The following is a 27,832-nucleotide window of genomic DNA, read 5'->3' on the forward strand; positions in this document are numbered from 1 at the left end:
AAAAAATTTCTTAATATTACGAAATCAGCATAGAAGAAAATTATTATATATATTTTTTGTTCGCAATATTTTAACTGTAACGTCTTGAAACCACAATATAAACAAATCCAAGTGTAGTGCTGCTGCCGCGAAATGTGTTAAAATTTATATAACACTGATTTTTTAGTAAAACTAAAAAGTATCACTCACTACCAAATTCGAATTATTGTTAAAAATAAGCATTTCTTCTTCAAAATTAGCTTAATGATGCAAGCTAATCGAGTTTTGAAATCTAGACTTCTGTGGAAGTCTTGTCCCAGTCAAATAAAATCATTTTGCTCTCTGGTTCAACCTATTAAAAGTAATCATATCCTTTCTATATTCCTTTTAAAGCTAAAAATTAATATATTATATGAATATTATTAATATACGAATATATATTATGAATCTTTATTAATAGCTGTGCATTTTAAAATCACTCATAAATTTTATCATTTAGTGCGATTTAAAAATTGAAGTGTTTAAATAAGACTAATAACTAATCTATATTTTTTAGCACAGTTTGTTCATGCATTAAAATTTATATTTTGAAGTATTATTTATTGTAGCTATATTTAAATTCAGTAAAAAAATTTAAATATAAGGAATTTTAACTTCTTTATGATCCCTGCATCCTGAAACACTAAAAGAATCATTTCATCTCTTAAACAAAACATATGTCAGTTAACGATTTCTTAAAAATGATAATCGTATTTACTTGGGGCAATTGAAACGTTTCAATTTACAAAAAAATTTAATATTGACAGTTGCTTCCATTGCTTAGCATTTATTATTATTTTAGTAAAATATATTTATATTTGATAATATTAAAATTGTCCTTTTCAATTATTCATTTCATAGGTTGCTTAGAGCAGTTGATTTTTGAAAAACAAACTGAAAATGATTGAATTTAAATCATTTGTTAAAAATTGCATTATCTGAAAACAAGATAAATTACTTAAAATTTGTGTTGTCAAAAAGAACTAGACTTGAAATTAACTGGATTATCATACAACTGAATATATTTTCAGGTTCTTAAAATGATAGAATATATCTTTTTAAAACATCAAACTTTTCAAAAATAAATTAGTACTGCTGTAAAGTTTTTGTTTTGAAATGTAGACTATTATGCAAATCGAATTAAGTCTGTTTATTATTAAAAATCTCAATTGACTTTATTAGAGTGAAGGCAATAATTCTTGTCCAGGGGTTTAGTCTTTTGACTGATCTTAATCTTTATTTAATTATTATTTAAGAAGTAAAAAACCAAGAAAAAGATTGTATTAAAAAAAATTTAAAAATAAATAATGCGTATAGTTTCCACTCAATTTTATATCGTATCCTTTGTAATTTGCTTAACTATTTTATTTAATAGTGTGCATAATTGAGGAAACTAGGTACTGCTGTTGTTATTAGTTGGATATTATTCACCTATTCCTCAAAAATTTTAGGTCTGGAAATTTGTACAATTTTCATCTCTTTTTCCTGTGAAAAACTCCTTAATTCAAATGCCAATCAAAGAAATTGATTCTACAGCTATATCCTAAATTGTATTTTTAATTTTTTTCTTTATAAACAAAACATTGGAAAAGAATTTTGACAAAAAAAGATATTAAGCTTATTATTATTATTGATTATTCTTTTTCTGCTAATGTGATGGTAGTTTTTAATGATAATATTTAAATTATTATTTTGTAAAATAGCTTTGTAATTTTTCATAGTTTCATTTGGATTTTTGCACATTTTGAAACATATTGAGACCTAAAGAAAAAATGTTTTATTTTAATTTGAAAAATTAAATTGATTTTTTTAAATTTTAGTTCAAGAAAGGCCTGCTTACCCTGAATATGCTAAAAAGAAACCTGACATACCTTCTTCATCAGAATTAAAACCTCTTTATTTAGATGTTCAAGCAACTACACCTGTTGTGAGTATAATTAGACTAGTGTTCTTTAAATAAATATCTGTTACATAGATAAATGAATATGTATGAGTTAATTTATTATTTCATTGTATGAATTAATTTATTATTTTATTGTATAAATATATTCTAATGTCTTAATATTGATAATTGTTTTAATCCAAGAAAGTCTTTAAAAAAAAATTTTTTTTTTTTTAGTATTAAAAATTGTTTTAATATAGTTGTATACATGTCATTAATTTTATCCAACTGATTCTGATAAAGATAATTATAAAATGTGTTACTTAAATATTTTGTATTTTTTTAAAGATGTTAAAACTTTAATTTAAATCTTGGTTAAATGGTTTAAGGACAAATATACTAATTTTATAATGTAGGTTGTTAAAGAAATTCATTTAATTTTACATTGGTAAATAATATTTCTGAAAACAATTGACTTTAATGATTAGAGATAATATGGTGGTGGTGGTACTTATTCCTCTTGGCCCAGAACAAGGGTAGACCAAGTCCAGGAGACCATTCACCGACAGAAAATCAAACACCATCTGCGGATCCTCCAAAATAAAAATTTTCTCCAGTCCCATACAGGTCAGCAAATCATCAAGTGAAGCCTGGTGAGCACTACAATTTAGGCATACAGGAAACATCTTTTGACCCTGAACAAATGTGAGTCCGCAGGTATGACCAGTGATTAGTCTTGTGATAGCTGTCTGTAGTTTCCTATCACCTTTTAGCTCCAGGGCAGCCCAAGGACTATTTTGTTGATACCATTCACGACTAGGTAGAATCCTCCAAGTCCTATTATTGTCGGCCTTTACTTTTGCATAGATTTCATTGTATGTTAGAAGGCCACTACTATCTATGGGATCATTGGAGCCCTCCTTGGCCAGTTCATCGGCCAGATCATTAAAGTGAAGGTTCACATGGGAGGGGATCCACTGAATATGTATATCATTGTGATAAGAGTAAGTCATCAAATTGTCGCTGATTTTTAGGCCAATTCTGTCACTGATGTTTTGCCAATTACTCAGGTATTGAACTGAGTTCTTACTATCCGTGAAAATCCAGATATTCTCTGTACTCTCAATGGAAATCATGTGTTCTAGAGCTGCGTTTATGGCGATTAGTTCTGATCTGAAAACTGAACAATGGGTTTGGGTTACGCCTTTTAATTTTTGCAACGTCATCTTGGTTTTTATGACAACACCACTACCAGTGTTGCCATTATCAGATTTGCTTCCATCCGTGAAAATATGTACTGCTTCATGCTGATTTTTCTTACTACTGGAGGCCAAAAGTTCCTCGTGAAAGAAAACCCTTGGAAGGTCTTTTAGTGGGTCTATATTTGGTTCTATCGAGCAGTGTTCTATGTCAGGGAACAGCAGATTCAATTTACCTGCCCTGCAAAAGGGACTGTCTCTTTTTAATCTCTGGACATCTGTCCAATTCATCAAGTAGGTAGAAGTACGATGTTGGTCTCCATAGCTGTATAGCTTGCTGTAATATTTTGCAGTGCTGGAAGTCCATCTCATAAACAATGGTTGGAGGTTAGCCTCTTATAGGACAATCTCATTAGGGCAGCTATTACGTAAGCCTGTAATGATCCATACAGCACTCAGCTATATCCTTTCAAGCATTTTTAAATTACCAGCAGAAGCTGTCAGTAAAATCTGGAATCCATATTCCAGCATTATTCTGATAAAGGAAGTGTAAGTTGTCACTTTTATACTGGATATAAGATATTATTTATCTGATATCCAGTATCCCAGAAGCAGAAAGTGCCTAAAACTGCGACGTACGTCGCAGAACAAACGAGGTCCTGCAGAACAATTTGTATCTTGAAATCTTGAATAAGTGACAGCATATTCCTGTGATAATAATTTATTAATAATTCATCGTCATTAACAAAATTTTTCACCTCAAAAGTGATTGAAAAAGTAACAAATCAAGAATGTTTGCCTTGGTTTAAAAATAATGTACAGTATCTGTGTATGATCCTGTATTTTAATAAATGAAAATATGTATTTTTCGGCGGAAGAGCCGCGGCGCTATCGAAAAAAAAGTTGTTTTTTTCCTACATGCGGCGCTTCCGATGCAGCGGCGCTTCCGACGAAATATTTTTTAGTAGCAAAAAAATTTGTCAAGGAAAGTTATTTAAAATGGAATAATTTTCTGAGAGAAAGACTATTTAAAAAAATTAATAACGAAGTCGACGAAATATTCGCCCATATCGCGATCTGCTGCAGAACATCGCCAATTCTTAGCAAACTTTTTGGCAGCAGCCTGTAAGAAAATAAATAAACGAAATAATAATTTTAAAAAAACATCGCATAAGGAGAAAATTTAAAAGGTATGCATCTTGTATCCACCCCCAGCTTAAGGAAAAATCGCAAGCTAAAAGTCTATTTACCGCCTTGGCAATTGTAATTTGAGCGAACAGAAAAGGAAGTATAGGACCCTAAATCCGACACTCACGGGACTGAGATCTGCTGCAGAACATCGCCAATTCTTAGCAAACTTTTTGGCAGCAGCCTGTAAGAAAATAAATAAACGAAATAATAATTTTAAAAAAACATCGCATAAGGAGAAAATTTAAAAGGTATGCATCTTGTATCCACCCCCAGCTTAAGGAAAAATCGCAAGCTAAAAGTCTATTTACCGCCTTGGCAATTGTAATTTGAGCGAACAGAAAAGGAAGTATAGGACCCTAAATCCGACACTCACGGGACTGACGAAATGCCGAACTTCGGATCTCTTTCGGAAATTCCAATATGGCCCCCAAATTTTACTATAATTCAATTCCACTGTTAATTTCAGAAAAACCAATAAATTTAGTCAAGTTTCGATCGTAGATTATGATGGGGTGAATTTAAAACTGGCCCATCTTAAGAGAAATTTTACTAATCAAAATAATAATCTATATAATATAATCAAGAAGAAATAATCAGAATCCTATGAAGAAGAAATAACCGTTTCTTCTTTGGAGCGAGATCATAGTTCTCGTTTTTTCTTTTAGATAACATTTTGTTTTAACAAATGACGCTTACCTCGCAAGAAGAAAAAAAAAAGCTAACAGGGAACTACAGAAAAAAAATTTTTTTTTAACAATTAATGCTAAGAAACTAACAATGAATAACAACAAAAAACAAGCTAAAAACTAATAACGATAAAAAAAAACAAGCAACAATTAACAAGAAAAAATAAAAAGCGGCAAAATAAAAAAAAATTTATGAATCGAATAAAAAACCGCAAAAGGGATAGAATTCATTTTGTTGTCCACGTGGTAGTTTCAATGTCAACTGGGTGTGGCCAATTTATGGTCAAACAGAAGAGGGAAATTTGGGGGTAAAGCACAAGTACAGCTGTCAAGATTGATTGATCAGTTTTTTCCAACTTCCATTTCTTTATTTTGTTCATTGGAAATGCAAGTGAGATAATAATAAATAAAGTGAGAAGTAAAAATTCTCACTTTATTTTAAACTGCTTAAGAAACAGATGTTTCTTTTGACACAGATTTATAATTTTTTTTTCAAGCTTTTTTATTTTTAAAAGATAAAATAAAGTAAGTTACTTCAACAGAATAAAATTCCAAATAAAAAGAATATAGCTGATTTTTTTTTGTCTTATCAATATAAATTTCTTTAAAAAAAAATTAAAAAAAAAAGATTAGATCAGATTAAGTGCCAAATTTTGGAATGCTGGATTAGGGGTCCCAAACCCTGTTCTTTTCCCCAACCCCTTTTAAATATTGAGTCACATTGGGTTATTTCCATTGAAGGAGAGGGCATTCGACCCACTAAAATTCCACCCTCAAAGATTGTGAAAGTGAAACTTATTTCCCGTTCGCTAATTTCTTCAGAATTTTTTGGGGGCCTGTTTAGTTATTTCTTATTCTTGTTATTATTAGTTATTTCGTTATTATTAGCTGTTTCGTTATTATGTATTAGTTTTTCCTCAAATTGTTAACGGTAATAAATTTTAAAATCTTTTTATTTTAAAATCTTTCTTTTAATAAATTTTTATTTTATTTTTCTTATTGCATTGTTTTACGGATTCCTGTAATCAGTTCAGCCTTAATTCAGCTACTGAACATATAAATATTTTTTTGCTGTTCTTCTGTTTTTTGGCGAGGTGCCAACTAGTAAGAACAACTTTATTTTATATAGTTTTGTTGTTTTCTTTTCTTTTTTTTTTGCTGAAAGAGAAAACTTTTTTTGTTGCTTTTTTTTTGCTGAAAAAGAAATTTTTTATTATAATTTAGAAATTAAAACTTTATTTTGTGAAATGCATAAAAAAATGTAATTTTTTATTATACAGATATTCTAAATGGTAATTTAAAGGTCTCTTCTGAAAGGATGCTGATATATGCGGTTCAGCGCCATTGCGGCGCTTACTATAATTTTTTTTAAAAAAAAGTCATTTTTGTCGAGGTGCGGCGCTTCTGACGAAGCGGCACTTTCGCCGAAAAATACGGTATTTTAATGTAAAGCTAACTTTTTTTCGCTGTGAAATCCTTGCAGAACATTTGTATATATTAATAAGTCCTGTTGCAGAACATTTGAAAATATTCTGCTTCTGGGTCCAGTATAAAAGTATTGAGCTCATTTGTCTTATAAATAATATTGAAACAAGATAATAATAATTAAAAAGATATAGTCATATGCAGATTCAAAGTCTAGCTTGCATGATGGATACACTTAATTTTTTGGTTAAGTTGATGTTAGAATGATTGGCTGACAAAATATTTTTCTTTTTATTCATTTATAAAATGCTTTATATATAAAGAGTTATCAAATTTATATGTAAATGTTAGTAGAACTAATAAAAAAGGACTTGGTATGCTCCGTACTAAAGCAAAAGATATATAGAAGTATAGTGCTTGCAGTGGTCGGAATTCTTTTTTTTTTTTCATAGCTTTTAGAGTAGCGTGCTACTTTTTGGAAAAAAGAGTAGTGTAGTAAGTACTGCAATAAAAAAAAAGTAATTTGTATCGATTCCTTACAACTACTTTGAACAGGGTTCTTGCTGTCCTAAAAAAGTACTAAAATTTTTTCCCAACTTTTCTAGGGCCTAAAAAGTGCTAAAATTTCTTCTGAGTGCTAAAAAAGTGCTAAATATTTTTTATTTTGGCGTTTTGAAAATTTTTTTGAGTGATCTGATTCCTTAAATCGGTTTCCCTAAATCCTTAAATTCTGTTGCCTTCAGCTCTCCTGCTGCTTCCATCTTTTAAGAAGATTCTTGGGCTTTGGGGAAAGAAGTTCTTTCTTCTGAGATTTTATGGGCTTTAAAAGTTGTAGAAAGCTACTACTCCTACAATTCTTCCAAAGACACTGGAAAATTATTTAGTACAATGTTTCCAGACAGCTCATTAGCACGTCATTTCACCTGCAGTGAATCTAAGTGTGCATATCTCTGTCATTTTGGACTTGCACCTCATTTTAGCATGCTACTTCTGAAGTGCATTGATAATGCCAAGTTTTATACATTGCTTTTTGATGAGTCTTTGAACAAAGTGACACAGCAGAAGCAGTTGGATATACGTACATATCCACTTTTGGAACCCAGATAAGAACATTGTAGTGACGCGATACTTAACATCAGCTTTTCTGGGCCATTCTACAGCAGATTACCTTTTAGCCTGCTTTTATGCATCAGTCAAAAATGTAGACCTGAAGAAATTATTGCAGATTTCTTTGGACGGTCCTGCTGTCAAATGGAAGTTTTATAATAATATTCAAGAAGATTTGTTAAAAGAACATGGTGTTCAATGCAATGCAATAGGAAGTTGTGGGCTTCATATTTTAAATGACGCATTCTACAAAGGTGAATCTGAAACAGAATGGCTCATTGGTTCCATCCTGAGCTAAATCTTCTATCTTTTCAAAGATTCACCCACAAGAAAAGAAGATTTTATTAATCAATCAACTGAGAACAAATTACCACTAAAATTTTGTAACCACCGCTGGCTGGAAAATGCACCTGCAGCTGAAGGAGCAATATTGCTTTGGGATGATCTGAAATCTTATGTGAAAAATGTTGGCAAGTTTAGAAAAGTGAAATGTAAATCCTTTTTAACTTTACAAGAAGCAATAAAAGACAAATTAATTCTTGTTAAGCTGAACTTTTTCTTAAATGTGTCGGAGCTAGTTTCACCATTTTTGAAACTTTATCAAGCAGATCGGCCACTTTTACCATTTTTTGCTGCAGATATCCAGGATTTGGTATTACATAGTGTGCAATTATATAACATTCTGAAGCCAGAATCTATAGAAAACTTAAATTCTCTGGAGAAACTGTGCCATTTTAATTTTTGTGATTAAAAGAATTACGTCTTTCTGACAAAAATCAGTGTAGGTTTTAAAGGTGACCAAATTTTAAAGCAGCTATTGGCCTCAAAAGTTATTTCTTACAGGGATCCTATGAATATAAAGAAAGATTGCAGAAAGTTTATCACCAAAATGTTAGAAACATTACTAAAGTAATGTCCAATAAACTATTCTGTTGTAAGAAATGTTGCTTGCATCAATCCAAAATTAATGTCAGAAAACAAAAGCAAGTGTGTTCTAAAAATGAGAAACATATTAAATTACTTGAGTCAAAAAAAAAGAAAATTGAGGAAAAAGATTGTGACAAAATTAAGCTGCAATTTGCATCATGTGTAGATTAATTGTGTAATTTTTACTTCATGAATCATGAAACACTTTATTTGTATATTTTTAATATCATGTATAGATTAAGTATGTTATTTTTACTTTACATCAAGTGCTAATTTTTTTTTCTTAGTCCTAAAAAAGTGCTAAAAAAGTCCTAATTTTTTTTTGAAATAATTGAGCAAGAACCCTGTTGAACCTTTGTTTAAAAAAGAAACACAGCTCTAACAGGGTGGCCACCCACCTGGAAAACCTTGAAAACCTGGAATTATCAGGGAATTTTTTATACTGGAAAAAACCTGGAAATATCAGGGAAATTTGGATAAAAACCTGTAAAAATCAGGGAATTTTAAAGAAAAGCTGGAAATTTTTTCTTTGATAATTTTTTTAATTTCACTAATTTAAATTATTTACTAATTCTCTTAATTTAAATTGTTTCATTCATTATACCCACTTTTTTAGACGGAAATGTATCGCTAAACAGTTGAAATATCATTAACTTAACAATACTTTGTCTGCATCAAAATTTGCTCCATTACAGCTCTGTCAAACTAGAATACCACATAAAATTCTCCCACGGCTTGCTAAACGAATGCAGAAACCTTTGACCGCTATGGGACTGTGCAATTTAGGAAAGATTCTGGTGGAGATGGAAAAGGGGATTAGGATATTAGCTTCTGTTTTTAAATTCTGCCCCTGGGCTGAATCCATTTATGGCTCAAGTTTGTTCCGATACTTTGGTGGTAATTTTTTTTTTCTATTTTGACAAAATGTTTTTGTATTTTTAACTTTATAAAATTCTCCAAAAATTGTTGGTTATAATTTAATAATAATAGATTTTATATTGCACTCTTTTTCTGAAAGCTTTTCTACTCCCATTCAAAGAAATCTGTAAATTATTTTTTCTCAGCAAGCCAACCAATCAAACATTTTTTTACAATCGCTAACAGCAATGTTTGTCGATAAATCGTTACAATTGTTGCATTAAGCTAATTTTTTTCTATTTCATTTTAACCTTTTATAACATATTTTAAAAAAATGTTTTAAAGAACCAACTATATATTAATATTTAATTTTACTCTTTTGTTGGTCAATATATGATTTTTGATTCAAAATTTTCCACCAAAACATTTGAAAAATAAATAAAAAATCTTGCCAAATTGCCAAAATAAATTATTTTCTCAAGATGATATGTTAAAAAAATAACATTTTGAATAAAATATTTTATAATATGGACACTTTTCTTGTACACATCCTACACTTTATAAGAAAAAAGAAACAAAAACCTTTAAATTTTAAGATTTTTATCTGGGAAACCTGGAAAAATCAGGGAAATTTGAAATCTGATTTGAGTGGCCACCCTGTCTAATGCAACTAATTTTTAGAAATTGATGGGTACAAATCTTTCTGGGTCTGTCAATGGATGTTATGAAAATGACCCTGCAGCTAAACGTTACCAGAAATAATGTATTTTAAATTACAAATTACTGATATTTAAACTAGCCATTACGAAAAATTTATAACTAATCATTTTGCTCATGTGCACACTCATAAAACATTGTTGTTATTTAAAAGGAAGGGAGCATATTTTTTTTCAATCTACTTAATTTTTAAGAGGAAATAAAAGAGCATTGATAATTTCGCATTTCTGGAATAAAATATTCACTGTCGAAAAAAACATCAAAAGTTAAAGGTCAACTGAACAAATTGGAAAAAAAACCTAAACTTGCTCATGTAAACATTAGTAAATATATCTTTATTATTCCCTTAATTAATGCAAGCCAATTTCTTATTTGAAACCATTTTAAGCATAGGTGTAAGTTAAGTTCTTCAGTAAAGTTCAACTCTTTAAAGTGGGGAAGTAACTACTACAATTTTAAAGTAGTTTGTAGTCACTACATTTAAAAAAAGTTGTTGTAGTTAACTGTATTTGTAACAAAGTAGTTGTAGTTGAAGTAAACTGCAAAAATGATGTAGATTTTCTGACCACTGAATAATAGATATACTATGGTTTCTATAAAGATAACCTTCCTCACTTAATCACCACTGAGAAAGATTCTTGTTTATAGATCTAAATCTGTAATATGTCAGTTTCTGTACTTTTATTTGTGCCTTATTCAAGTTGTCTTTTGCACAAAAGTATCAAGTAAAGTATTTACACTAATATGAAAAATGCAGGTATTTTCAAATATTATGTTTTGAACTTCAAAGGTGTCAATTTTTTTATGTTAAGGAATGAATTAACAAAAGAAATTATTAGGTTAAATTCTTTTAAATTATGGCATAATTCCTTAATTGTAATATTCATATTTTGAGGTATATCACTTCTTAATAATATGAAGGAATTTATGGCATTTTTTCACTGTGTCTATGTATAATTTTTCTTTCTCAGATCAATACGATGCATAGTAACAAAACAAAAAATAACACAATTAACAAAGCATCTTACTTAAAAATAGATTTTTTCTTTTTCATTCTAATATGAACTTTTAATTCTGACAAATTATAGTGAAAAGAGAGAAATTAATAAATGAATATGATTTCTTTTTTCTCTGAAAAATTTTGTTTCAATTGCAAGTAATTAAAAATGTCAAACAATTTGTAGGTACCTCTATTTAGAAAAATATCATTAAAAAAATTTAAGTAAGAAAAAGAAAACAGAAACCTCTTTAAATACAATATTTTTCAACATGTTTTAGTATGTTGATTAAAATGCACCATTTGTGTACACGAGGGAATACTAAATTCAGGAATTGACTAAGATCAGTTTTTTTTAACCTTATTTCCATAAAAAACATTTTAAAGGAATTTTTATGTAATATTATTGAAAACAGTTGTTAGTGAACCAAATAATTGACCTAATGTAAAATAGTTTATAGATATTCCGCTTTTCAACGAATCATTTTGTAGGATATTGTATTATTTGACATTTAATCTAAGTTGCTGTCTGTTGCAACTCTATGTTTACTTACTCTATATAGTTTGTGCTTCATTTTCTTAAATTATTAAAATTATCTATATTATTTATTCCACAGAGGAAATTCTAAATTTAATAATATTTTAAACCTTTTTTTTTTTCCCCCTTTAAGGCTAAGTTTGCATTACCACCTAAATTTGAACAAAAATAATCTTAAAATAAAGTTATTCAGAAATATGTTAAATTTGTTATTTATTTGGGTATTAAATACATTTTGAAAGTTAAAAAAAAAAACTAATTTAAATAAAAACTGTGACTTAAGGAACAGTAATATAAATTAAATTTTTATTTATCTATTTCATGAATGTTATTTATAATTTTATCATGAATTTAATAATATTACAAACCCATTTATTAATAGTAAGTTTTCTTTAGCTTATCAGTTAAACTGTTGTAAATTTTCATAACCTTATTACAATTCATATTTGTAATACTTGTTTCCCCCTCATAGGATCCCAGGGTTTTAGATTCAATGCTGCCATATTTTATATCAAATTATGGAAATCCTCATTCAAGAACTCATGCATTTGGCTGGGAAAGTGAAGCTGCTGTTGAGAAAGCCAGAAAAGTATGTTCAAATGATAGGAATAGTTAAATTTTTTCAACTTTCCAGTTTCTGTAAAAAATTAGTTATGCTTACAAAATAATTATTTCTTACAGTAATTATTAATGCAGTTTGCTTTTCTCAATTTTATTCCTTGTTAATATTATCAAAATCTTTAATAAAATAAATTTCATTCTTTAAATTTTTGTGCTACATGCCAGATTTCTTTTTTCAACTTTTTTTTTCTAAAAAGTACTTGCACTAATAATTTGTAAATATATCAAACACTGATGAAGATTCATAATTTAACATAATTTTATAATTTATTGATTTTTTGTGTTAATTTAATCATGACAGAATAAACATTTTTATAAAAATATTTATTCTAATATTTTTCTAAAAATGCTTGTTCTATTAGGAGAGACATTCAAAACTGTAAAGTAAAAATAATTAAGCAGCATGACCTTGTGACTGTTCGATTTTGTTTATTTATGTGGTTTCTATTTTATAAGAAATGCATGGCTGTATGTTTTAATATTTTTCTGTCTAATTTTTGAGTACAACTATTTTGAAAGATAAAATAAGGTTGCTTTGTATTAAAACTCTTCTTCTATCTGCAGCAAGTTGCTGAATTAATTGGTGCTGATGATAAAGATGTAGTTTTTACAAGTGGAGCTACTGAATCAAATAATATGGCTGTGAAAGGCGTTGCTCATTTTTATCAAGAAAGGAAGAAACATATAATAACATCTCAAATAGTACGTCATTTGATTACTTTATTATTAATGGGATATAATTTGAAACAAATAATTGATATGTTTCTGTTGTATTACAAATAATTTTCCAAACTTTATTTTCTTTTTACAAATTTCTTTAAATTTTTTGTTTAAGGGCAAAAACAAAGATGAATATCTCATTTAAATTATCATTGCGGAAATAAATTATTTTTCTTTAGCTAGTTAATAATTGAAAAAGATTATAGGTAATAAAGCTTTAAATTAATGACCTTTCTGTTGAATTCTTTCTTTTTTCCTCCCTCCCCCTTTAAAATTTGCTCACAGAAAATGTTATGAAGTATCTTTAAATAAATATTTGCAAATAATAAAATCATGTTATTCTTAAGACTTTGAATCAAAGTTTAGCTTATTAATTAATTTTTCTATTTTTTTACATCAATTATTATTATTATTTTTTATTTATTTATTTTTTTGTTGAAAATTTTTTGAATGGGTATAGTGTTTTCTACCCTTAACGTAATGGAATTTCTGTTATTTAACTGCAATCATTAATTAATGATCCTCGTACATGTTATAATTTTCTCACTTAATTTCTCAGTAACTGATTAGACTAATTCGTTAATAGTAGATAAACTAACTTTTCTTTGAAATTTTTGCATAATAAGTTTGTTTGAATATTTCTTCTATTTCTGTAACTGGTAGTTTTATTTATATGTATATAAATAATATTATAATTTATAAATTTAAATAATATTATTATTTATATATATATAATTAGCGCTTTGACGGGGGGGAAAATTTCGTAAACAGTTCCCCGATGCTTGCATGCATTCTAAGGCTAATTTTCTTAAACTTATTAAAATATCATTTTATAACTTTTTCTGGTAAATTCTTAAATTGTTGCAGCATTAGAATTTAAAGGTAAAAATATGGTGATTCTAAGTTTTTATTAGTACCAAATTACCAACATAAGCAAATTATTTGTCACATTGATTTTTCATATTTAATTGTTCATAGGCAACCAGCTGGTTATAGTAAGTATACATAGTAATGCATGTTTAGAGGAAATTATTTCAATGACCTTAAATGCTATTACAAAAATAAAATTATTGGATTGGTTAGAAACTGAGTTCATAAAATTAAACAAAGTTGTGTAAGTAGAGCAGAATTAGATTAACAAACTTTTCTGTAAAATTTTTGCTTAATAAGTTTGTTTGAATATCCTTTCTATTTCAGGAACATAAATGTGTTTTAGATTCTTGCAGAGTATTAGAGACTGAAGGATTTGATGTTACTTATTTACCTGTTCGGGAAAATGGCATTATAGACCTAAAAGTAAAGTATTTTCTGGTCATTCTGACAACCTTATGTAGATAATTTATTACTGTGTAATGTCATAAACAATGCTTCTCATTAGGAATTAAAAAGTTTATTTATTGAGTTCATCAACATTTTTATGTATCACTCATTGTTATATGATCTTATCTTAATAATTATTTTATTATAAGTTCGGATTTTGATGACATTCACTGTTCATGACTCTTTTGAGGATTTTTTTTTATTATTTTCTTCAATATTTTATGATATTTTCTTTTTACATTTTAGATAAATTATTAATTCCTCTATGAAATTTTTCTTTTATTACATTGTAGCTTTGTTTATATATATTTTTATTTTAAATTCATCCTTTGACCTTTTTAAGGTCTCATTTTTTGTTTATTTTAAGAGCATTACAAGAGGCTTTTTTTTTTCATTCATATACCTATCGTTTATATCAAGGATATGTAGGCACCTCAATTATCATAGCACAGTACTATTGGTGGTTGATACTCTGATCATTTATTTTGAAATTTATCAATTATGAATCTCTTTTATCTGTTGATGCTGAGTATATTTTTATAATTGGTTATAAAACTAAACTATAAGCTCCCCAAAAAACTGTTCTTACATAAATTGCATGTAAATATGTGCTGTATCTCAGGAATGAGCAAAAAAGCAGAAAAAATTTTTTTTTGGGGGGGGGGACTCAAGAATTCGAGTTTTATGGATAGCAGGAAGTCGTGGCTGAAGTAGTTTCATTTCCTTATTCAGCCCATGTGGTAATTCTGACAATTCAAGCAGCAGAAGGTTACCTGACCGTTTGAATTCTCCAGTCAATCTCCTCTCGAATAAACCAGCAGAAAAGAGCAACTGCATGGTTAAAGCAAATTTTTAAAAAAAACACGAACTTATCTGAGTTATTGGCAGTATTTACGCTGGGATAACTTAAACAATATCGATTACACAAAAATTACTTTAAAATAAATGGTAGATGATTTCAGAAATACTAATTAATAAATACTGGGTCTGACATCTGAGGTTTTTACAAAAAAAAAAAAAAAAAAAGCTAAAAATAGTATATAATTTGTTTAACTATTCATTTAATCAGTTGTCTGCATTCAACAAATAAGTTAAAAATAATTTGAATGAATTTTATATTGTTTTGCTTAAATGTAGAATTCAATAAATTTTTGAAATTTTAATGTGTCTAAAATTTGGACTTTAAAATTCTTTGAATTAATTTTGAAAAAAAATTTCTTCTTTTTTTTATTTACTTTATGACATTCAATATCAGTTTAGAAAGGCTAATATAATATTTCACTATCAGTGCTTTCACTGTGGCCCTATTAGAAAATCATTACTCTCTTGAAAGTTGGTATTTTTGAATTTTTTAAATATGTTTTGTCCCTATAAAACCAATATGTTATACCAATAATAAATTATATTGATGATGTTTTGAAAAGTTTGCTTATTCTATAGCTTAATAAACATTCGCATAAAATGATTGCCCATTTGTTTTCTAATTAAGACTTAATATTAATCTTTCATTGAATAATTTGCAGAATTTTTTAATGTTGCAGGGAAAATATATTTTAAATGAAGTAATATTGATACTTTTTTGTAAAAGTTTTGATGGAACTAAATTTTATCACAAAATACAGGGTTTTTCAAAAACAAAAGGACCGAATTTAATTTGTTTTTAATGAAATATAAATTTGACATAAGCATTCTACATATTAAAAAAAAAGGAAGTTTCAAAGTTTTTTTTCTTTCTTTAACACAGGTATAAATGTGTGCCCTTTTTTCTTCACAAACATCTCAATGATAGCCATTATACATAACAATTGCATTCAAGTGGAAGTTTAAGCAACCACTGTGATTCTCTATAAATTGTATCTCAACAGGCTATAAATTGAAGGAATAAGGAAGTTTCCAAGTTTTATTTTCAACCATTTGGGCAACCATAGATGTGTAAAATGCTTCCAATGCAGTGGCTGTGCAAACGTAATAACTATCACTTTGATTCATATTTTTTATGCAGCGAAGGGCGACTCAATGAACATTTGCAATCTATGTGAAAAACTTCGAAACTTCCTTTTTTTTTAAAAAAAAAACTGTATTTAGGCTATTTTTGCCTAATTTATACTTCATTAAATACTATTTATTATGGCTTATCTTGTGATATCATGAGAGAAGTCTGAGTTGCTTGACCCCTCAGATGCAGCATATAAGCTCGAAGCATAATGGCGGAATTAACAGCCACAAGCATTTTCTTTTTAAAAAAATTGTTCAACATTAATTAAGAACCAAAAAAAATCCAATTAAAATGCTAGTGCAAAACTTAAATCATAAATCAGAAGTCTTGATGAAAAAGGTTCAGTAAAACCAAATGCTCAATTCTCCTTCAGAGTCCTCTCCTCTACCCTCGAAGAGACAGGTCTGGAGACCCGCCGATCTGGACCAGATCAGTTTTTTTCAATGTGTTACAATATTTTTAAGTCCCTCTGTATTATAAATTAAATGAGACTTAGGCATAAATGGGTGAATGTATGTGTTTGAAAAAATATATTTCTATTTGAAAATTGTAAAAATTTATATTGATTATCAAAATGAATTTAAAAGTATTTTATTTGTATATTGAAACTGTACACAACTGTACAAACTATTGTTTTATATAATGAATTAAGCCAAACATATTTATTTTCAATATTTATAAGTTTATGTAATAAACTTGATTTTTAATTAATAATAACTGTTTACCCCTAAACTTCGAAGTTTTTTTGTTTGTTTGTAGGAATTAGAGGATGCTATTCGTCCCGACACTTCATTAGTTTCTATTATGATGGTTAATAATGAAATTGGAGTTCTACAGCCTGTTAAAGAAATTGGTGTGTCAAACAATCCTTTTAATTTCTAATTAATTTTATTTTTTCTTTTGTATGTAGAATCTCAATTTACCAACACCTGAACTGAAGTCAAAAAATTGATTTGGCCATGCATACCATCTGATACATTTTTGTCTCTGCACATTCAATTATGAGTAAAATTATTTTTAGTATAAATCTACTAAAAAAAATAAAATTGTTCAATAATCTGTTGTTAAATCATGTTTTATGTTTGACAAAAATAGTTCTTTATAACTATAAGGTAAAGCAGAAAAACTGTGTTTAAGACTCTCGCAAAATGAGTCTCTATCAATTATCAGAATAGGTCTCGAAATCAGTCACATCATACTTTTTGTATTCAAACAATTTTTTAATCATATAATGTAATTCCAAGAAATTTTCACTCACCATTTTTTGTTAATTATGGCAATTATAAAACTGATTCAACTATTTCTTGCAAGAATATTCGCAAACAACCATCTTACACATATTTTGAGGAAAGTTAGAAAATGCACAAGGTATATGAGTTGTCATATAATTCAATAATCAGTGTTAGACAATATCAGCTAAAATATATATATATATTTATATCTTTTTTAGTAAAATATCTGTAAAAATAATTCTTTGATATATGTTTTTCAAGCTTGAACTTACTTTAAATGAGTTTCCTCGTTTAAAGTAAAATATTTATATGATTGTAAATATAACATTCTATTGTTTTTTAAGGTGCATTATGCAGGTCAAAGAAAATATTCTTTCACACTGATGCAGCTCAGGCAGTTGGAAAAATACCTGTCAATGTTAATGAAATGAATATTGATTTAATGTCTATCAGTGGACATAAAATCTACGGACCAAAAGGTGAATCATGGTATTCATATGTTTGTTTTGATACAATAAATTGTATTTAAAAATATTTTCATTTTAATGATGGTTTCTATGGCATAAAAAATAGTTTTAGACTTGTACTTCAAGTTTCCTAAATAAAAATTAATCAACTAATGCATATTAGGTATCGGAGCATTGTATGTAAGGCGCAGACCACGTGTTCGAGTCCAGCCTCTTCAAAGTGGAGGTGGTCAAGAAAGAGGCATGCGAAGTGGAACAGTACCTACCCCATTAGCTGTTGGACTTGGTGCTGCTTGTGAAATAGCAGGAAGGGAAATGGAGGTTTAAAAAGTTCATTGTTATGCATTTAGATTCATTTTAAATTGCTCAGAAGCTACTTGAACATTTTCCTGTTCACGTAGTCTTATTTAATAAATTACTTTTAATAAAAGTTTTAGGTTTTCGAAGTATTGAGACTAAATTGAAAGCATTAGATTATAATTAGCAGATGAAGAATTATTGATTTATTTATTATTTTAAACTGAGAAACATCATTCTTGGATAACTAAAAATTTTGTAACTTATTCCGTTATCAAATTTGATTTTAATGACAAATTTCAGCTATGATGAGCATTATAGTTATAATAAATTTTTCTGACAAAACTTATTGGTTAAAAAAAAAGCCATAAATAAAAAATAGCTTATTTTGTTGCAAACTGTATATTAAGTAATCTGGATTATTTAATTTATTAAGGTTTGATTCTCCACCTTAAACCTCGCTGCACTTTCGCCAAATAAGTCTTAGTGATTGAAATACACTCCCGCCAATATCAAAGCTTGAAAAGTCCACCTATGGTTAGAGAGTATGCTATAGAAGTCTTGTAATTAAGACTTCTATAGCATCCTCTTTCTTAATCCTCTTTTCTTAAATATGCTTATACAAAATAACTGCAACTAACGTCATTGTGAGGAATATGAGTACTTGAGAAACATTGAAAAATTCATTCATTTTTGAACTGTTTAAAATTGATAAATTTAAATGTCTTATAAATTGCCATAGTAACATACTGTAGAGCTCAAAAGTTAGATTTTAAATTTGTTGCATTTACATGTGGGATCTTTATTGCTTGCATTTGTAATTGCGAAAACTCTTATTAAACAACTTACAACTCATTTCAAAGTTCAACCTTCTCCCCTTTCTAAACTACACCTCAATATTAATCTATGTAGAAATGATGCTAGATATTAATCTTTTAAAAAGACTTTGAAAATTTTGTAGAAAATATATATATATATGCAGTAGAATCCTGATTATCTGAAATGTTTGGAATCAGGGGTATGCTAGGAAACCAAAATTGTGGAATAATGGGAGTAGCTTTTTAATTAGTTTTATTTGGTGTATACATTATTATATGAGTAAAATTATTACAAGTTAATAGTGACTGTAATAAAGTTTTTTTACAATTAAAAGAAAAGTTTACTCCTGTTTCATTTTTCTGTTTTATATAAGGAAGTAATAGTAAGGAAAAAAACATTCATAAATATTTGTTTTCTATTTCTTTTTCTTTTTTATTTATTTTTTTTATTGCATTTTGATTCTAAATAGTTTTTTGCAATAATAATTCTTCAGCATCAGGTTTTTAGAAATGTTTACTCTTGTTTCATTTTTCTCTTTTATATAAGAAAATAATAGCAAAGGAAAAAAAAACATTCGTAAATATTGTTTTATAGTTCTGTTTTTTTATTGCATTTAGATTCTAGATAGTTTTCTACAATAATAATTATGTAGCATCAGGTTTTTTTTTCTATTTTTTAAATTGTTTAGTGCATGTCTTCCACATCTGTGTGAGCTATACTACTGCTACTATCATTTTATGTTCATCGCTAGCTGAATATTCAGACTATGATGTTGTTTTAATCAATCTAAACAAACTCATCAGAAGCAGTATTTTTTGTACTTTATCAATACAACTGAAGAAAAGCTAAAATCAAGAGCATACTAAATATCACCATGTGAAAAGTACTACAGGAAATTACAACAGTTGAAACTGCTCCCGCACCTGCTGCATGAAAATGTCTCCGTGACGAAGCAACAATGTATGTCAGTGCATTCACTTCAATTTCTTTTTAACATTTTTCCTTTTTGATAGTTAGGTTGCTATCTTGTATTACTTTTCATTAGGCGATATTTAGTATGTTCTTTTGTGTGAATGGTTTTACCCTTTCTCCAGCGGTGTTGATTCTTTTCGTTCTCTTATGAGATAACTTATTTTATTTCATCTTAAAATATTTTTATGTGTTAATGGTTATATAACACATAAAATGTGTTAATGTTTTTAGGTTTTTTCCCTCTGAATTGATTCTTTTAATTCTCTGAGGAGAGTTAAAAGGATATTATTTTATTTCATTTTAAAATATTTTTCTTAAAATATAAATATATATATATATGTTTCATGATTTATATACGAAATTATATTAATTTATAATTATAGGTATTGTGGACACTAAATGTATTCTTATAACTACAAATTAGTTTCATTTCAGTATGATCGAAAAAGAACTGACAAGCTTTCAAAGAGGTTAATTGATGGTATTATGAATGCTGTGCCTAATGTTGTTCGGAATGGAGATTCTGTACAAAACTACCCAGGTATACTGAATTATTTCTTTATTATTATCAGTTATTTGTATTTTTATCATTTTTAGTATGTTGAAATTAGAACAAGAAAATGTTCAGTCCAGGGCCTAAATATCTTTCTCTTATTTAGTTCCAACTAGCTCACTGTTGTTCAAAACTTTGCTATTTCCCAAACAAAATTAACAGCTTGCTTCTGAACTTCTGAGAAATTTAAAGTCTTCTATATTTATTTATTTTTCAATAAAATTACGATAACTCCAAAGAAGATGTATTGTTATTTTGCTTAAAAATGTTTTAAACTAAAGACATTTAATATATTAAAAGCTGAATTTATTTTAACTAGTTATTTGTAGCTTATATAAGTTTATAAATTTTATAATTTTAGATTTTATGTGTGGTCTGACATTCACATTAAAACAATATTATTGATGAGAAAATATTTCATGTAAAAATAAACAATAAAGATTAATACATTAATTTAATTCCTGTTTAAATTCAAATTGCAGGTAGCTTAAATAATTTTAAGAAATTCTCAAATTTTTTTGTTTTTTCTCTGCCTATTGAAGAAGATATTTTCTCATAGTAATTCTGTACATCCTTTTTATGTGTTTGTTTTTTCATTGTCATAATGTTGAGATTTTATTCTAAAATTTTTTACCTGCTTTAAACAAGATAATATTGTATGCCACCTTGTTAGCTTTAAATATTATCTTTGCTCTCTTTAATTTTTTTTCCTTTATTTATTTATGTAAATTATATGGCTTTATTTATTGAAAAATATAAACTTATTTCTACACTCACTGAAATGGAACTCGAGATCCATAAGTGTTTCATTCACTTAATTTCTCCGTGTTTGTTTCTTGCCTATGTTTATTATATTAATGAATTGCTTTTTTTAATTGATAAAAGGTAAAGAAGTTTGTGTTTTTTAAACTACATTTTACTTCATTTGAAAAAATTTCTGATAGTTTTTTTTATCTCATTATTTGTAATTGTAAAGATTTCCTTGATTTCAATTTTTAAATGTTGACAGCTATGCGCTATAGTTTTCCCACTACCTTTGAATTTTCTGAATGGTTCAAGATGATCTGAAATCTCCAAAATCTAATTCAATTCATCTGATTATTATTATTATTTTTTATTTATTTATCTTAGATATTTTATTCTTTCGAGAAAGACTTGTTCTTATTTTTATGGCTACAAGGTTTATATTTAAAGTGTTTGTAATTTAAATGACAAGTATTAACAAAATGTTTAAACAATTTTACGTTTTACAATAATAGCTTTGTAATAATAGTTATTTTTATAACTATATCAGCAATAATTAGTTTTATTTCTTTAATTGTAAAAGCGTGTGTTTATTTATTATAGAATGAATTTTATAATGCAGTATGTTGCATTCGATGCTACCTAAATGTTTCATTTCTTATTAAAAACTTTTTTGAATGTGAATTTAAAAACTTAACTATTTTTTAAAATTTTCTAGGCTGTGTAAATCTTTCATTTGCATACATTGAAGGGGAAAGTCTATTGATGGCATTAAAAGATGTTGCTTTATCTTCTGGCAGGTAAAAAGGCATCTTATTCAGAATTCTCATGAAATATTATATATATCTAATATAATTAGAATGAATAATCATCCATATTCTTGATTTGAAAAAGAACTTTGTAAATAAATTTTACCATGATTTTTAAACTATGTGGAATTGTGGTAGTGTAATGTACTCATGCACCAATCTTGTCTTGAGATTATTATTAAAAATGAATCCCAGATTATCCTCAATTGCCAATTACTTTCACTCTATTCCAACTTCAACCACAAAATCAACTTAAACCAAAATAGTTGAAACACCATAGTAAAAAGTTGGAGAACTTCTTCTCGCCAATTTGGAGTAAAATACAATGAGAGCTTACTCTTACGTGTGATTAAAAACAACTGTTTTAAATGTGATATTTATTGGCATTTTATTTGAAGTCTTTTATTATTTTTTTTTTTAATTTAACATTCTTAAAAGCCCTTTTCTTATACAGTATTTACAATTGTTTTACTCTTACTTTATTGAAAATATTGTTTGGTGTAAAATTTTAAATTCTCTGCTGAAAATGGTTAAATAGACCACAGTGCTATTATGTTTGACATTTTTCTTACATTGTTTTATTCATTAAAATATGCTACTAATTTTAAAGAAGTTTTAAAAGTCAAATCATTATTTCAGTTTAGCGCTTGTTTATGTTATGATTTAACTCTTGAAAATGCCAAAAACATGTTGTATTCTTCATAATATCACTAATTGACTAAGGTTCACAATTCAATGGTTCAAGGTTAATTAATATAGCATATTACCAACACTTAAGATATTAATTTAAAGATTTACACATTTGTTTCTTTCTAAACTGACCTCATAATTATGAATCAGATGAACTGAAGAAAGCGTGTGATGTTTTTTTTTTTTTTTTTTTTTTCATAAAGTGAAATTTTCTTTTATGTTGAAAATTATTTTAAAATTTATGTGTTTATTACTGATGCTTTCTTGCAGTTGCAATATATTTGTTTATATCTTTTTAGTGCTTGTACTTCATCTTCTTTAGAACCATCTTATGTGTTAAGAGCTATTGGTAGTGATGAAGATTTAGCTCACTCGTCAATTAGGTTAGTACGAATGTTTACTTTTCTTGAATTTCTTTTTCTAGTGACACTGACAATCTTACTATTCTGTATGTATACAGATAATGTTAAATATTACAGTAAAGGCAGGATTTTTATCTTTGATCCAATTTTTTTTAAATATATTATCAACAATTTATTTCATTTTTGTTAATTCTATTTTGTCTATTTTTTAAACAATCTAAGTATTGTAATATAGTACTATTAAATGTATTGAAGTATTATTAATTATTAGTATTATTATTATTTTTTATTAAATCTGTAAAATATTCAATAAAAAGTTGATGTTAACTTCTAAAAAATCAATAGATATGTCATATTATTTTACATATTTTTCAAGTTGTATAAATTTTAGAATTAAGTCACAACATATTTTTTGTGAATTAATATTCATTTGCTTTACATATGAATATTAATTCACAAAAAATATGTTTCTCTTTTACTTGTAATGCCCACTGTGTGCTAAGTCTTTATATTTCTTTATTTCCAAAAAAAAAAAAGAAAATCTTTTTTATCTCCTGCAAAATTTGTTATTTATTAATGTTTATTAAGAAAAAATGTGAGCAATCTATCTTGTTTTTGCACATAGTGTTACAATTACAAGATTATGTATTTGAAAAAAATTGATGCATTTCTTATAGTGGTTCCTTTTACCTTGTATGCTTGTAAATTAGCTTGTGAGAGTTAATTTATGCTTTGTAATATGTTTAATCTGTTTTTATATGCTTAATGTTTTGTAATAGTTAAAGGAATTTAAAACTGCATGGCATAAGTATAACATACTTGTAACGAAAAATAATTATTTAAAAAATATATCAGCTCTCAACATTCTCTGTTGTAGGAAATACCAAACTAGGGATTGCAATATGCATTCTTTAACATCAGAAATTGATTACAAGACACTTTTAGCAATCAAATTTTTTTATTATAGATTAGCACACAGTTAATTACTAAATATTTCTTTTTTTAATAAATTAGTGTGTGGTTGCTCCCTGGCAGATAATGAAAATTAAACATAACTATTGTGAAAAAAGTAGTATTAATTTTTTATTCTTACCTTTTACTCTTTGCAAATGCTACCTTTAAAGCAAAAATTATTTTGAACATGTTTTCTGCATTCGAAGAAATAAAGTTTGTTTGTAGGCAAAAGTTCTACTAAGTTTATTAAATGTATTAATTTGCTGTTTTCTAACACTTTCTTTGTAGATTTGGAATTGGTAGATTTACTACAGAAGAAGAAGTGGATTACACTGTAGAAAAATGTATTTACCATGCAACAAGACTGAGAGAAATGAGTCCTTTATGGGAGATGGTCCAAAATGGCATTGATATAAAATCAATTCAATGGTCTCAGCATTAAAGTGAGTTTGAAATAGTATCAATTATAATTTTGTCTTATCTATTTATTTATTTTTATCCAAAGGGTTGTTTCTAGTGTCTCATAAAAAAAAAATAGCAGAGCAGACTTATATTATTCTTCTATCCCTATTTATCTGCAATTAAAAAAAACAAGAAAAAAACAAAAATCTCATTCTTCTATGGATATCAATTGTCAAATCTTTGAAATAACAATATTTAGATAAAGGCAAGATGGTTAGAAATCTTTTTAACAAGCTTTTGATGAGCTAATATAATATAAATGTATTTTTTCACAAGAAAGTAGTCTGTTGTTGAATAATATCCACACAAAAAAGCGCTTAAGATAGAAGTTTTATAAGTCCTTGTTCAGTTCAAAGATTATTTCTTACACCATTCAATGGACAACACTTCTGATATCGAGGTTTTCTCGAGGATCATAAATAGAAGTGTCCCTTATTTGGAGGCTAAATAGAAAAAAAAATTTTATTAGAAACTCAGGTTGCAACATGATATAAATAAATGACCTGCAATTAAGTGAGGTAAAAATTTCTAATTAAAACAGTTTAATATTTTAAAATATGTCTGAATAATACATTAATAAACATTAAAACAACACAAACAACACAACATTAAAACAACTGAAATAAACATTAGAGTACTATGCTTAAAACACTGTACTTGCCTTTTAATATACAGAATATGTATGTAACATAAAAAGCTTTAAAAAAAATTCTTGCTATTTTTTTGTATAAATTATCTTTCTTAATTTATTATTCGAAACGAATCGGATTGTCACAATTATAATTTACATCCAGCATTTTAGTTTTAAATTGAGATCAAAGCATGCGAGAATTAACATTTTAAGTTTTTCCTTTATCCAAACATGAGAACCAGAGAAATTCTTCAACCCATTTTTTTTAACCAATTATAAGAAATTTTTGCATGTGACTTAGAAAATCACCAGGAAAAATTTGTAAGATTTTCCCTAACATTTATAATGATACCCTATTAATGTTATGTGATTTAGCTTCTTTCTCTCCATACTATTATTACAAAATAAAAACTTTTGTTTTTTCCCCTGCATGCCTGTTTTTTTTCCCCTTGCTGTGCCAGATTGCCAACATATGTATACATGATGCTTATTAATTTTATCCTATATGGTTCTCTTATTTATATCTTTTATTTTCAGGCTGAATCACTTTTTCATTAATAAAGGAACATGGTGGAGTTTGACTGTGATAAAGTTTCGTTTACCAATGAGTCAGCCTTTGCTTGTCAAATGCCTCTTTTTGTATATAGTAAATCAGATTTTTTAATTTGATTATTTGAAAAGTTTTTAGAATTGTTTATTACAATTAATGTAATATATTTTTTTATCAGGTTCATTACCTGCTTGAAATATCCAGGAAAGATAAGAAATTTTAATATCACTAAACTGTTTCTTTTCAAAGTAACTCTTATTGCTTTTTTTAGTTGACTGAAACATTTGTATTTTGTTAATGTTACATTTCTTTTTTGTTAAAAAAAATAAATATTAAACAAGTTGTCTTTTTCTCTTCAATTTTATTGATATATTAGTACATTATACTATTTTTAAAACTTAATATAATATCTTGTTGAAACATCAGTTTATTATATCAATCCTAACATTTATGTCTGCAATGCATAAGAGATAAATAACCCATTGCTAATGAAAGTTGATGGATGCAAACCTTTTAACTATTTTGCTGTATCCCAGCTTTCAAAACTTAGTTTTTTTATAGATTAGTTTTGAATTTATTTCTTTTTTAATTTGACCTCAAAATTTGCTTTTAATTTTCTATTTTTTAAAAAAAGAAGAAAAAAAAAAGCTTATTCACAAAAAAAAAAATTTTAAAAATTCAAATTAAAAATAAATTTTAAGTTTTGTCACCATAAAAGCTCCTAAGACAGTAAATATCAGTTTAATTTAAACGATATTTTGAATTATCCATGTTTGAAATAAAAAGTGCCCATTGTATAAGCTAATGTAAAAATTTCTTCAAATACTTTAATCTCAAAGGTCATGGGTCTTATATTTTAACTTTTCAAAAATTTTAGAAGGAAAATTAAACTAAGTTAATTGATTAAGTCTGCAAAAAAAAAATATCACCCAAATCTATCTGTGCATCTTTAGAAAATAACTGAATGGTTGGTTAGAAAATATCTTATTCTGATCACTCATTCCATTCTGCAGGCTTTGTAATGGGTCAAAGAAAAAATCGGAACAGAATTTTTCAACATCTTTCTGAAAAAAGAACACTATTCTTATTTTACACTACTTTTGTAAATGGAAAACTAAAAAGAGTATAATTTGCACTACTTAAATGTAATAAAAGTAAATTTTATTACAAAAGAATAATAAAATATGCTTTTCAGAATTATTTAGCTTAAAAGAGAAAGTATTAACAGCCTCCAGTACAATTTTATCAATACTGAACAGCTCATAATAATAGCTTCAAATCAGTGCATGGAAAAATTTTATAGTACTGTTGCAATAAAAAGTAACTAGTATCAATTAGTTAATGTACCCTCATTTACATACATATTCCTCCTCGCTCCAAATTGGAGCCTAAGGCTTCTATCAAAACTCTTCATCTCATTCTATTTGTGGCCAGATGTTTTGCCTCTTACCATGCCTTTTCTATTGTTTTCAATTCACTTACACATTCGTCTTGTGTCAAGTATTTTTAGGTCTTTTTTCTATTATCCTGAGGGTTCCAATCAAAAACTTGTGCATAATATAATGTACCAAGATATAATTAAAATTAGTAATGGAGTGTAAGGTTTTCTTAGTGCAATCATTTCAAAAATCTCGTAATAAAATATTGTGAATATAAACTTATGTTTGTGAAAATTGCAACACCATGAAGGACTTGTGCGAGTGAGTTGAAATTTTCAGGAAATGCAAAATAGAGCATGATAAGCAAATGATTAGAATTTCAGACCCGTAGCGCATGCTAAGCAGCGCCCTCTGAACGGCGGCTGATAGATCCGAATAAATAGACGACTGTAGCGAGGCGTGTATGGTTGTCGGTGGTAATCTGCTTGTGGTAAACGTTAGCTTAGTCGTTTCCTATGCCTCTTCGACGAAAGAGAGCGAGTTTTCAACAACTTACGGAGTTTGAACGGGGGAGAACCATCGGCCTTCGGGAAGCTGGATTATCTTATTGTGCAGATGCCGCTCGTGTGCAGTGTAACAGTAGCACAGTGATGCGTGTTTGGAAGGAGTGTCAGACAACTCGGAAATCCGGAAGTGGACCCCGAAATGT

The 27,832-nt window shown here is 27.5% G+C and overlaps 1 protein-coding gene across 1 annotated transcript; it reads left to right on the forward strand.

The window, feature by feature from the left end:
- The first annotated feature begins 39 nt into the window (after nucleotides 1-39).
- On the forward strand, nucleotides 40-26,090 carry LOC107439512 (cysteine desulfurase). Its single transcript, XM_016052144.4, has 13 exons — nucleotides 40-340; nucleotides 1,839-1,945; nucleotides 12,018-12,134; nucleotides 12,731-12,868; nucleotides 14,084-14,182; nucleotides 16,962-17,055; nucleotides 17,779-17,913; nucleotides 18,065-18,222; nucleotides 20,425-20,530; nucleotides 22,005-22,086; nucleotides 23,085-23,168; nucleotides 24,390-24,544; nucleotides 25,732-26,090. Exons 1-12 carry the CDS (start codon nucleotides 244-246, stop codon nucleotides 24,541-24,543), a joined length of 1,371 nt encoding a protein of 456 aa, XP_015907630.1. The 5' UTR covers nucleotides 40-243; the 3' UTR covers nucleotide 24,544; nucleotides 25,732-26,090.
- Nucleotides 26,091-27,832: the final 1,742 nt, after the last annotated feature.

Source organism: Parasteatoda tepidariorum, chromosome 2, assembly GCF_982258835.1.
Source record: "Parasteatoda tepidariorum strain Cologne lab strain chromosome 2, Ptep-v5.0, whole genome shotgun sequence".
Taxonomy (NCBI): domain Eukaryota; kingdom Metazoa; phylum Arthropoda; class Arachnida; order Araneae; family Theridiidae; genus Parasteatoda; species Parasteatoda tepidariorum.

What these genes read in the sequence shown, in the direction of transcription:
- LOC107439512 (XM_016052144.4), top strand. Translation starts at nt 244, where the DNA reads ATGATGCAAGCTAATCGAGTTTTGAAATCTAGACTTCTGTGGAAGTCT. An exon ending in TCTGGTTCAACCTATTAAAA is followed by an intron (nt 341 to 1,838) that starts GTAATCATATCC and finishes TTTAAATTTTAG; the next exon opens with TTCAAGAAAGGCCTGCTTAC. An exon ending in CTGTTGAGAAAGCCAGAAAA is followed by an intron (nt 12,135 to 12,730) that starts GTATGTTCAAAT and finishes TTCTATCTGCAG; the next exon opens with CAAGTTGCTGAATTAATTGG.